The sequence below is a fragment of the Ostrea edulis genome, chromosome 4, assembly GCF_947568905.1.
Source record: "Ostrea edulis chromosome 4, xbOstEdul1.1, whole genome shotgun sequence".
Classification (NCBI taxonomy): domain Eukaryota; kingdom Metazoa; phylum Mollusca; class Bivalvia; order Ostreida; family Ostreidae; genus Ostrea; species Ostrea edulis.
Genome location: NC_079167.1, coordinates 51,483,775 through 51,497,189, shown reverse-complemented (window position 1 = coordinate 51,497,189; position 13,415 = coordinate 51,483,775). Strand labels below are relative to the sequence as shown.

Below are 13,415 nucleotides of genomic sequence, written 5' to 3'. Positions count from 1 at the left end.
AGATTGAGATATATCAGTATAAGATTAACCAAACCCCATCCCTAATCCCCCATCCCTAATCCCCCATCCCTAATTGGGATGTGCCATGCACATGGGTGATCTCATCATTTACTCATCACTCGTGGGCAAACTCTGACATCCAAATAAATATATATGCAAATCTGTTGATTTTATTAAAACAATCAGATAGTTTGATGAGCAAAAGATGAGATCAGCCATAGGTATTCTGATGAGCCCCCTTTCTGTTTTTGTTTCTTTTGATATTGCTGCATTGTACAGTGTAGTTGTAAGTGTACATTTAGGATTTCAGTACTATAGTATACAGTGTAAATACAGTGTGTGCGAGCATCAAGGTTTTATGAGTTAACAATCGAAATCAAAAATAAAATTTTTTAAAACAAAGGTACAGGAAACGGCACATAATACGCCCATCACAAGCTTATGTTTGGGTGTTTTTACTCGTGGTAGTATCAGTCATCATCAACCTGTGACAGGAGGTGGATCAACATGACAAAGAAAGAGTCCTGGGAGTAAAATATTTCCCCCAAATTCACAAAGTTCAACCTGTAATTTTTTCAAACATATTTTTTTTTTGAGAATCAAAATATTTACAATACACACATCTTCATTTAAACTGAGAGGAGTAAAAGGGAGAAACCATGTACTCTATGTAATATTTCCTCAAAACTGACTAAGTTCAACAACCTGTAATTGTCTCAAAAATTTAAGAAAATCCTTGCCACATGCACATCTTCAATACCCATATAAACACTCTGTAAAATATGAAGGTCCTCACATGAAAACTGTGGGAGGAGTTAAGACAAATCTTATACTCTCTGTTAATGATGTTTCAATTATTGCCAACTTTCGAGTGTCGGTCGCTATAATTGAAATGATGTGAATAATCGCTTGTCATTTTGAAAATTGAAGATATTGGTATTTTTTTCATAATACAAATATTCCTGCACAGACTTGACTAAAAACAAAAATGGCTAACAAATTTGATTATCAAATTAAAAGGTAAATGAACACATTTTATAAATGACTCGAAAACCTCAAAACAAAACAACCAGCAAAATTTCAAGTTAAATTATACTATGATGATCCAAAAATTAAAGTTATAAAACTGAATTTCTAATGTTTCTATTCTCTATTCTTATTAAGACAATTTAGGGGTTAAAATAAATTCAATATATTTATGCCATAAATTTGAAATGAATGAATTTCAATTATTTTTTAATAATCAATTGAAAAGGTGCATCCGATTAATCCAATTATCCATTTAGTCACCTCTTATGACAAGCAAGGGGTACTAAGGATCTTTTCTAACCCAGATCCTCACGGGAGACAGAAGGTTGAAAAGGATCATGCAACATGATCTAGAGTGACCCACAAAGAAGCTACACAGCAAGTTTCAGCTTCATATGTAAATAGAAACAGAAAACTCCAAATGGACTAACAGATCTATGAACAAACAGACATCGCAGTACCATAATAAGTCCTGTCTAAAGATGGGCATATAAAAACTGTTGGCCAAATTCAACAGGGTTAATCTTCAAACACTTTGGCTAAAGTGAGGGGTGTAACATTGGGTGTATCTTGCAAAAATGCAACCTAATCTTTTTATGTGTGTATGTGTGTGTTCTTTTTTGGGATGTGTGCATTCATTTGAACTTCTAATTACCTTTTCTGAGAGTCTAACTGGTGGTTTCTTTTTCTTTCTTTGGACACTTCGTTCTTCATCTTCATCCTCAGTATCTTCTGTTGGTGTTGGGGTGGATTCAGTTGCTGTATCAGTGTCAGACATTTCATCATCTTTCAGACTTTCAGGAGCTATTCCAATCTGTGATCCCAGTTTTCCAATCACCATATCCAGCCTGGATCGCTTCGGTTCAAACAAATATCCTTCTTGGAAGGTTGCTGGTCTTTTCTTATCATTTTTTTCCTTTTCCTCCTTTACATCCTTAGAATCGGATCTTTTGCTGTCCTCAGATGACTTACTGTCCTCACTATGAACAGAATCTTCACTTATTTCATTTTTCTCTTTCTTCTCTTGCACATCATTTTCACTTCCACTCTCCTCTTCCTCCTCATCAACATCCATTTTATCTGATACACATTCACTGTCCTTTCCATGATCACTTGCAGATTTTTTATCACAGTCCACTGAGTCCTGAGATTCCTCCCCTTTACTTGTGGATTCCTGAGATTGATGGCTTTCTATAGACAATCCTGATTGCTGAGTGTCCTCATCTGATGCCAACAGTTTATTCTCCTCCTCTGATCTCATGTCATTTTCCAAAATGTCATTCTCATTTAGTTTCTTCCTTTCCTCTTCCTCTTCCTCTGAGCCTATTTCTAACATTTCTTCTTCAGACTTCATTTGGTCTGATTTTGCTTTGAGATCATTTGACTGCATTGATAAATCACAGTTGACCTTGTCTTTGGTTTCATTTTCTTCTGTACTGTCATCAAGTTCTATCACTTCTAAACATTTATCCTTTGTCTCTGATTCCACTTTTGCTGTTAATTTACCAAAAATTCATTAATCATTATGTAACTATGTGGCAAGTTAAATGCTCAAAATCTCTCCTGTTTTACAATGACATTAATGGTGATTTTCAATACCTTACTGTCATTCAATCTCCAAAATGTCATTCTTATTTTCAAGAATGACAAAGCCCTGCCTATCTACCCTGCAGGGCCATGATTTGAAAAAACTAGAATCTGCACTACCTAAGGATGCTTTCATAGCAATATGACTAATATTGTTTCTGATGTTCTTTCCAGATTTCTTCTCATACATATGTAAAACTTTGATTCCCTATTTTGTACCCAAGACTTGAATCTACCTGAGGATGCATGTATATCAATATATGGCTAATAATTGCCCTGCTGTTAAAGAAAATCCTATTGATACATTCACATGTAAATAGAAAATCCCATTGATATATTCACATGTAAAAAGAAAATTCCATTGATATATTTCACATGTAAAGCTTTGATCCTCTATTGTAGTTCCTTTGGGCCATGATTTGAACATATTAGAATCTACACTATATCAGGTAAGGTTTCAAGAAGAAGACTTTTACAATGACCCCACCCTACTTTTATCTTTTCTTGATTATTTACCTATGGAAGGGGCATGACCCTTCATTTGAACAATTTAGAATCCCCTTTATCCAAGGATGCCCTATACCAATGTTGGTTGATATTGGCCCAGCAGTTAAAAATGTGTCAAGTTTACAGATAGATGGACAGATGAATGGACTACGGCCAATGGGTGATCATAAATGCTTATAGCCCAAGTAATCTAAAACTGTAATGGCAAGGATGGTGACCAAACTTATGAGCACTATTAATCTAATAATTCAAACCTATTTAAACAAAACATTTTTTAAACGAACTGGATTGATTTCGTCCAAAATATTTCTCTAAAAATATTAGTGGGGAATATAGTTAAGATAGACAGGGCTATATATATATATATATATATATATATATATATATAGCAAAAGTATTTAAATATATGGGTATGGATATCAAGTTATCAACAATATTCAAATTGAATGGCAAAATTATCGAACAAAATCATTGGAAGCTTCTTGTTTTTGGTTTGCATGGGATTTTAATGAATGTTTGAAGGTACATTTGAACACAAGTGTACAGTCCCTGAAACGGTCTTCTTTCCCACTTGAACGGTGAACGCACGGTGAGCGAACGCAGAGTGAACGGTGAACCCAATTTGGTGAGCGAACGCAGAGTGAACGGTGAACGAACGCTGAACGCAAAATGATCTATTTACTCGGAATGTTTCGGATTTTCCCCTGGGATTTTACTTATTTCATAATCAAGTAATAAAATACATGTACATGTATATTTCATCAATTAATAAAAAAAATATTAAATAAACCGGAATCATGGTACAGCATATTTTACAGTTCTGGATATATTCAATGTAATATAATTTTGTACAAGTACCGAGTATACATGTATTTATTTCATGAAATTATCGCAAATTGTACATTAATACACGCAACAGTCATATACACAAACAAAACCAAATTTCGTATGTACATTGTGTAAAAGCCATTACATGTACAGATGCATCTAATGCATGGGTATAATATATAAACAATGCATGTGAAAAGGAAAACACTATAGTCTACATGTGTAGTGACATCCAGAATTAACATGGGTGTTCATGTATGGCTTCAAACTTTATGTTTGGGATACCTGTAATTAACAAACACCCCTGAAAGGAGTCAAGATAGATGCAGTAAACAAACAATATGGACGGTATACCCTGTGTCAACACCTCAACACTCCTAACAGTATTAAATATTCCTATTTACATTTTGTGTCATTCATTTGTCACAGCTACATCGACCCGAGGAAATAATCAGTACAAAACTTCCTATTTTTATTATTGATGTGACCATAGATTGCAGTTAGATCGTGCAATATTTGTATATATTTGATGTAGATAAAACTGTTTATTATACTGAACTACCCGTAGAATGTTTAAAGGCTAATGCAGAAACGTACCAGATAATTGTATTTTCCCGAGATTCGCTAGTAAAAGCGGGAAAATTATGTATTCACGTTACAGTAACGTGCTTTGTTATAGGGGGTTTGGTCCATTATTGACCAATAGAAAGGTAGCATAGGGTTACAATAGGAAACAAGTTTGTTAGGCTGGTCAGTTTCTAGCCGTTCTTCACAAAGATAGGACTAACTTTCAGTTATACATTAGTTTTGTTATAAGTAGGCTTACATGTTTTGTGTGAGGTCCGTCACACTCCTCCTGCACCTTGGAGCAATGGCATCGGATACAGGTTTCCTAGAATTTTTCTCGATTTTTTAATCGTTTTATTTCTAGGTTTTTCCTGGCCGGCTCGGGTATGCTAAAGGGGGGGCTTATTAACGTTACTGAATATTGTGTGTGGAGTATTACTGTATATTGTGTATGGAACATTATTGTACATTGGTGTGTTTTTCATATTTGTGATTAAATATAATAAATGTGGACGGCCTCCAACGTGCGTGGCTAGCATTATGCTATGTATTGAGGTGTTGTGGTTATGTTTTGAGTAGGTAGTAGAGTTAATACACAATTACATCTTTGCATTAAGGACAAATGTTACAAAAGTTTCAAATTTGGCAAGAGTAGTAATGACAATGTCTTTCATAAATATAGGCGTAAAAATAGCTATATCAGTTTGACATTCTGACACGTACATACGGTACAATGTACATTATGTAGCATCGTTTGTTTGTTTTTATTTTTCAAAGTAGGGGGGTGACTTGTTTAAAACTCTTGTCAAGCAATGCAAAATAATTATAATAATTTGTGCCCGAACTTGTAAATGCTAAATCGTGAACACAGGGGAAGAGGTTTTCATTACCTGAAACTGCCTTATTTTTTGTACTAATGGGTTAAATTCATAACAACAAGCTCTTATATTTATGGAGCGCCAAATTAACATAAACTCAAATAATTGAAGATATCTTCAATTATTTGAAGATATCATCAATTCATTTGATGCGAACAACAATTTAATTAAAGATCTCTTCAAATAATTAATGATATCTTCAATTCTGAATTATTGCGCGCATTAATTGAATTGATGATAGCATTAATTCTTCAACTGAATTGATGCGCACTTCAATTGAATTAATGATCTCTTCAAATGAATTACTGATATCAACAATTGAATTGATGCGCGCTACAATTCAATTGAAGAGAGCAATAATTGATATAATGCGCGCATTAAATCAATTGATGAGAGCAATAATTGAATTGATGCGCGCATTAATTCATTTGATGAGAGCAATAATTGATTTAATGCGCGCATTAATTCAATTATTGCTCTCTTCAATTGAATTAATGATATCTTTAATTCATTTGAAGAGAGCAATAATTCTTTTAGAGAGAGCAACTATATAATTAAAGATATCTTCAATTCAACATATCCACAATTGAATTAATGCTATCTTTAATTGAATTGTTGCTCTCTTTAAAAGAATTGATGCGCGCATTAATTCCTTATACAAAAGCATTGTAAATGATTTAAAGATATCTTCAATTGAATTAAAGAGATCATCAAATTATTTAAACCGAGCTCTAAATTAATTATTGCGAGCAATATTTCTACTAAATTGATGCTCTCATCAAATGAATTGAAGAGGGCAATAATTGAATTAATGCGCGCATCAAATCTATTATTGCTCTCATTAATTCAATTAATTGAAGAGAGCAATAATTGAATTAATGCGCGCATTATTGCTCTCATTAATTCAATTAAAGAGAGCAATAATTGAATTGATGATATCTTCAAATAATTGAAGATATCTTCAATTATTTGAGTTTATGTTAATTTGGCGCTCCATATATATTCGTCTCTCATTTAGTATTGTTTTTAACAAAAGCTCAAATGAACCTTTCGGCATTCACAGTGGATAATCCTGACATTTTGTACTTCAAAATTAAATTTCTGATATAGTAAGAAAGTATCCTTCCACTCTTACGCACACGTTCAATTTTCATTTTCGCCTTGCTATCAAGATTGGTCCTTTCACTTTGGTGTTCCGAATGACAATGAAAAAACTGAACGGTGAGTGCACGCTGAACGCTTTGTGAACGGTGAACGAACGGTGAGCGCACGCTGAACGCAAAACTGTGAACAGAGAGCACACGCTGAACGAACGGTGAACGCACGCTGAACAAACGGAAAAATGGTAGAGTAGAACGTTTCAGGGACTGTACTATAGTGGAGAAAAATATTAGGAATTTTTAAAAGATCAAATGCAAGATTACAATGATATAAGACCTCAATCATGCGGAGAAAAAAGTTGTAAATCATAGGTTTTTGGAAGGGGTGGATCTGTACCTCCCAATTTTTTCTCCTCAGTGAGCTACAAATCTGCAGCCACTGCAATACATGACCAAAAACTAATTGCCACTTGAAATATTACTACTTCATATTCTTACCTTTGGCTTTGCACTCATTCATTTCTTCAACAGAACTTGAAGAATTTTGCATTTCCTGCATTTTGTCAAATAGGTTGCCAACAGATGTAGACTTAGTTCCACTTGATACAGAAGGTGCTGTGGTAGCAATGGAAGGAGGCGGTGCATGTAAATTGATAGTGCTTTTTGTATCCTTGGTATTCAAACCTGTATATTTTGTTTTAGCTAGGAGATTTCCAAGAGTTGGAGTATTTTCTGACATTTTGTTCATGATATCCCTAAATGAACTTCTCATTTTATCGTTGATCACAAATGATTTATCATCCAGCAGATTAATGGGAGTCCCATCAAAAGGAGGTCCATTTTTTCTGTTAAAAATGCCCATGTCACTGGTATAATCTTCTTTCCTGGATGGGGGTGACTCTTTGATCACAATTTGGTCACTGTGAACAGAACTATTTTGGCCGTTCAGCTGCTTTTTCTCAATTGCACACTGTCCATTTATAGAACTCATATTTAGATATGATGTATCACATCCTTCCGAGGTTGCAGTGCTATTCATTTTTCTGTTGAATCTTGTATACTGGACACTGTAATAAAATTCACAATTCATTATTTTTTTCTGAATGCATCATCCCCGTTTCTGGTGTGATAGAAGTTTACAATTTTTCTAAATATATTTTTGAAAAGTGTATTTCAGTCTGACAATGCTGACACTTTTATTTCATAAGAAGGACACATCGGTCAAAACACAAATCTGAGCTGCCTTACTTATACAGAGATATTTTAATTTGGGTCATCAAGAATGCAAGAGGTAACCTTTCAAATTGTGGCCACATTCTAACCCAATGGAAAAAAGAAAATTAAATCTACACTATACATATATGCTACATGATAATGATTGCATATTCATGTAACAAAAAGTATCCTTGTGATTTTTGAAAAGATAATAACAGATCTGAATACACTGAGTGGCCAAAATTTTTACTATAAACAAATGGCTAATGCCATCACTATTTTTACTGCTTCAGTAACAAAATAACCTTGAGATGAAATATTAGGGGTGAAAAAATAACTGGAACAAGATTTTTTTTCATGAAACTGTTTGTGGTTCACAGTAAAAGACAGCTTGTGATGCAGTAATGTCAAGCAAAAGATGACAAAAGGCCCATGGGCCACATTGCTAACTCGAGTCATCTTTGCCATGCTGTTATGATTTTTGAAAGATTTTTTCCACAAATATTTTTTTCTGGAAAAAATAATTGGGTCCAAGAACTCCTCATGCATTTTATGCAATAGCCAAATTATATTTTGAAAGATGATTGTTAATGCACTGTAGATGTATAATAAGTTTTGGAATCCATTACTTAATAAAATAAGAGGCCAGGTTGCATTAAATTACCACTATATTTTCAAAATTACCACCACCTATACTCATTACCACATCTTAATAGTACACATTATCGCTACCGTTAGCCAGCGCCTTATGGATATATAAAGTATGCCATGTCTGAAATCAAGGTGAAAAATGTAGCAGTTATGTATTCCTCCCAGAGGTCATATTTTATGCTAAATTTGATCATGCATATTCAAGTAAGTTATAAAATAACTACTGTAGCTTCTCTGCTAGTTACACAAGTACAAAGAAGAGTATACAAAATGTATATTTAAAGGCAAACACTTGCATGCAGGTTTTAATGTCTTATGGCATCTAGTTATTTATGTCATTAATTGCCATTTTTGTTTTCAGTCTTTCAACTACTGGTAAATCTTCAGTATTTCCCTGTACATGTGTTTGGAAACAAAATTTTAATAAAGTGATCTACCTTTACAAATTAAAATGGACAGCAACACCAGCACTTCCCTCTGCTATGCCAACACAACCCATCTGTTGACTACAATAAAACAAACACAGAGCTCTGCATTAAAACATTCCTTACATTTTAAGAATTACAATGATTTTGCCTAAATATTATCAAAGTCTTCAGATCACTATGAAATTTTACTTCTTCCATGGATACAATTTTAGAATTAAGAATACATCATAGTAAAATGAACAAGAGGGTCATGGGCCATATTGCTCAACTGAAGCACCTTGGCCCTGCCATTGTTCAGTTGTTGTGTTTATCAATCTTTATTCCTATGAAAAAATTTTGACCCCATACTGTGGCCCCAACATATCCCCAAAGGATCACAACAAAATGAATTAATGAAACACAGAGATGCCTCAACACCAATGTGACTAACATGATATTGTTGTTCTGGATAAGACCAAGATCACAAGGTCAAAGACTATGGTATGATATGAAGACTAGTTGCCTTAAGAATATGAAAGTTCAGAAGATACTGAAAAGGCAAGATTTTTACCATTTTTAAAGAAAGTAGGTCAAGGTCACAAAATCAAATACAATTGCATCACAAGGTCTTTGTCATAAAAAAAATATAATTCTAAGGTCAAGGTCACAAAGTCAAACTTCACAAAATAAGAAGGTCTTGCTATAAAGAATCTATATATAAAATAAGAAAGCCCTACTTGAATAGTTCAGGAGAAATTGAATAGGTCAGGGTTTTTTTTTTTAAAAAAAGAATAAAACTCCAAGGTCAAAAGATCACACACCATTGTGTACAAAGTCTTGCCATAAAGACTCTATATACAAATATGAGCACCCCACCTAAAATAGTTTTGGATATATTTAATAGGTAATTATGTTTTCTTAAAAGTAGGTCAAACTTCAAGTCTCAAGGTCAAAGATCATGATATCAAATGAAAGGTTCCCATAAGAATAAGATATGAAAGATTGTATAGGTATTAAGATTTTTAATAAAAGTATGTCAAACTTCCAGATCAAGGTCATCAGATCACACACCATTGCATCACTTGGAAGGTATTTTCATACAGAATGTATTTAAAAAGTTCAAGCGATTTTTTTCAAAGATAATTCCCATAAATATCAGCCATATGATAAAACTTTGATCCCCTATTGTGGCTCATCCTTACCCCTAGGGGTCATGATTTTAACAAACTTGAATATGCACTATGTCAGGAAGCTTTCTAACAACTTTCCTGTGTAGACCAGAAGTGACGGACTAACATAAAGACAAATGAATAGCATAAAATAACGCTAATCTATTATCCCTGTATTTCAGGTTTTCTGGCCCAGCAGTTCCTTAGAAGATTTTCAAATTAACCCACCCTATTTTAGTAATTATCTCCCCTTTAAAGGAGGTATAGCCCTTCATTTCAACAAGCTTTAATCCCCTTCATCTAAGGATGGTTTTTACCAAGTTCAATAGGTTGAAATTGGCCTAGTGGTTCTGGAGAAGAAGTTGAAAAGTGTGAATAGTTTACAGACCAATGGACAACGGCCCGGTGATCAAAAAGCTCACTTGATCTTAAAAAGTTGAAACTTGGAAGTTTACAAACAGACAGATCAATATAGATAGTTTGAATCTTTAATCGAAAAGTGAGCTCTAAAAAAAAAAAAAAAAAGAAGCATAAACTTCTGCAATTACATACCAGAAAGAAAGTCAATCAAATTATAGAGAAATCTCTGTGAAAAGTTAAACAAAATTTGGAGAATCTTAGACTTTACATTTTTTTTAATAAGGGCATTAATTAACTCATGGAAATTACAATTAACATAAAATGTTCACAGTGCTTTAATCAAAGTTTGCTGTGGTTGGCTCATAAGGATTAGTAAATTATTTAACTTATGCAACACTTCACTTCAACCTGAAAAAAAATTAAATGTACGAGTTTACAAAGAATTTATTAATTCCTAAGAAAAACTCATGGAGAATAAATCCCATGATTTCCCAAAACTAATATTAACCACAGCTAGAAGTCTCTGTCAAGACTGTAGCTCTACTGACCTACAAATTCTGCTCAGTCAAGAGTACTCTAATCTGACTGAGTGATGTTCACAATTTTTACCTTCTGTAAAGTGCATATTTTCTTTCTTTTTAGTCATCTTCAGACATTATCACAAATTTCAAGGATTTTATTTAAATTTTATTCTTACTTCTTTAAGTAAGATTCATCACTTTAACATGTTATTTAAATACAATATGATTTTTAAATAAATATTAATACTTCTCAAGGAAATAAGATTATGTGTTTTAACTTTGGGTCCATTGGGCAGAATAAAAAGCAAAAAATCCACAGTGCAGATTACCTTATCTCTCAAATTTCAACTTCCAATAGTCTTTAAGAAACAATGTGAAGCAACTAGGCAGCCTTTTCCCCCTTTATAATGAAATCAGATGCCCTGGTCATATCCTTGACACAATTGCCTGGCCTACCTTAACCCAAGACATTTTTTGTACAGTATTAAAATGACTGGTATCATGTTTTCAATTAATCAATTAAAAGTTTAATTAAGTTAAATAAATAGAATATCATATAAGGTATGAACTTCCAATATCTATGAACTTCTAATATTGTGGTGATCTGGGTTAGAATAGGTTCTCAGTACTCTTTGCTTGTCGTAAGAGATGACTAAATGGGGCAGACCTTCAGACGAGACCGCAAAAACCAAGGTCCCATGTCACAGCAGGTGTAGCACATTAAAGATCCCTCCCTGCCAAGCATTGGCCTAAATTTTGTGGCCCTTCATCGGCAATGGTGACGTCTCCACGAGTGAAAATTTCTCAAACTGGATGTTAAACAATATACAACCAAGCAATATCTATCATATGTCTATTATTGTGATTTTTATTTCCAACTTGTGACAAATATGGTTTTGTGGCAATTTAATTTTTTTTTGGCTTTATCAAAACTGACAGGAAATTGAATACACAGCACTAGTGATGAAATGATTGTTGATCATTTTGGGCTCATCCATTCCAATTGTCGATTCCATTTTTCATAACAAATTGTCACCCGAGCACAAACTCACAATAAACGAATCAGCTATGTATGCATTGCAATTAATAAATTTGAAAAAGGAGGCTTCCATCATCATGGATATTTAAATCAATCAACAATCATGAAGTTGATAACTAATTTGAGATTCCTCCAACTCTTAACCCGCTTTAACATTGTGACAATGTGCGGGGGAGAGTCGATCAAAGCGGACTCCATATTGAAAAGTGGGAATTTAGCGACACCAGCTAGTGTCACAGCTTTGCATACCTTTTTACAACTTGAGAGCATCTTGGATGGTAATTCCACGAAATATAGTTGTAAAAGGTTGGCAATGCAGCGACACCTGGGCTGGTGTCACTGAATTCTCTTTTCAATATAGAGTTAACCTCAACAAACACCACGTATAACTTTTCAACTTTACACAACCATTCTGCACGATACATTAAAGACTAGACTTTTTGACATTATAGACAGTTACTTCCTCAACGACATGGCAATAAGGAAATATTCATATCTAGTGATCAGTCATTAAAAACATTGCTGCTAAACACCACTTCGATTCAATGCACATTAGTACTCTGAACTTGATATAAAAAAGATGCTGGAGTTCCTCATTAGTAGTATCTTCATAGTGTATGCCGATCAGGTCTTCCAACAGTCTGTTGGAATTCCCATGGGCATGAATTGCACTCCTTTGTTAGCTGACTTGTTTTCATATGCTTCTACATGAGAAGAAAAAATATCTTGCTGTGACCTTCAACTTAACATTTAGGCAGACATATACAGATGACATATCTATTAACATTAATCACTTTCATTCATATGTCAATTTGATACATCCAGTTGAACTTGAAATAAAAGACACCACAGAGTCTCCCACATCTGCTTTGTACTTAAGATATTTTTATTGAACATAGATGACGTTAATGACAAACTAACAGCTCAATATTATGACAAATGGGATGACTTCAGCTTCTCCGTCATCAACTTCCCATATCTATGTAGCAATACCAGTATTCCATTATCACCTGTATATGGTGTTTATATCTCTTAACTAATATGCAAGATCAGTTTAAATGAGTTTCTGAGGATGATCAGTTTTTAAATCAAGGCAGGCTACTGATCTAGTTTGCCGATACAATCTGTCGTTGGGTCAAATGCTGTCTGATGCATTTCATAGCGATTGTTAGGGCGTTCTTTATACACATATTTTGACTACGGTTTACTTCATTTACCTGATCTAGATATCATAAGGGCTAACGGTAGATGTAAACAGTTGACAGTGAATATGTTTATTCCTCCTAGGAACCTGATCCTGCCTCTGGTATATCCAGGGGTCCATGTTTGCACTTCTGTTACTTTTGTATTCCTTATAGGAATTACAAGACTGATCACTGTTTATTATCTTCACCTATTCACTTCATACTTTCAATCCATGCATTTACAATTTTTGAGGTGCATGAAGTAAAAGTAAAAAAAAAAATTTTTAAAAATGTTAAATTCCAAAACTTTGAAGTCAGTAAGATTCAGGTAGCAATTGAATGATTATGCAAGTCATGAAAATACTGAGCTAAA

The 13,415-nt window shown here is 33.8% G+C and overlaps 1 protein-coding gene across 6 annotated transcripts in view; it reads right to left on the bottom strand.

Moving 5' to 3' along the window:
- The window catches only part of LOC125671541 (activating transcription factor 7-interacting protein 1-like), a 31,308-nt gene that overhangs the window by 12,327 nt on the left and 5,566 nt on the right, over positions 1-13,415 (bottom strand). For 4 of the 6 annotated variants that reach the window (XM_048907313.2, XM_048907315.2, XM_056162892.1 and 1 more), the window contains exons 2-4: positions 8,800-8,868; positions 6,995-7,563; positions 1,685-2,523 (exon numbers count right to left, since the gene is read on the bottom strand). In XM_048907313.2, the coding sequence (XP_048763270.2) occupies positions 1,685-2,523; positions 6,995-7,535 (1,380 nt within the window). In that variant the 5' untranslated portion in view covers positions 7,536-7,563; positions 8,800-8,868. The remainder of the gene's footprint in view (positions 1-1,684; positions 2,524-6,994; positions 7,564-8,799; positions 8,869-13,415) is intronic. The other 2 variants (XM_048907314.2, XM_056162893.1) reach the window with 1 other exon arrangement.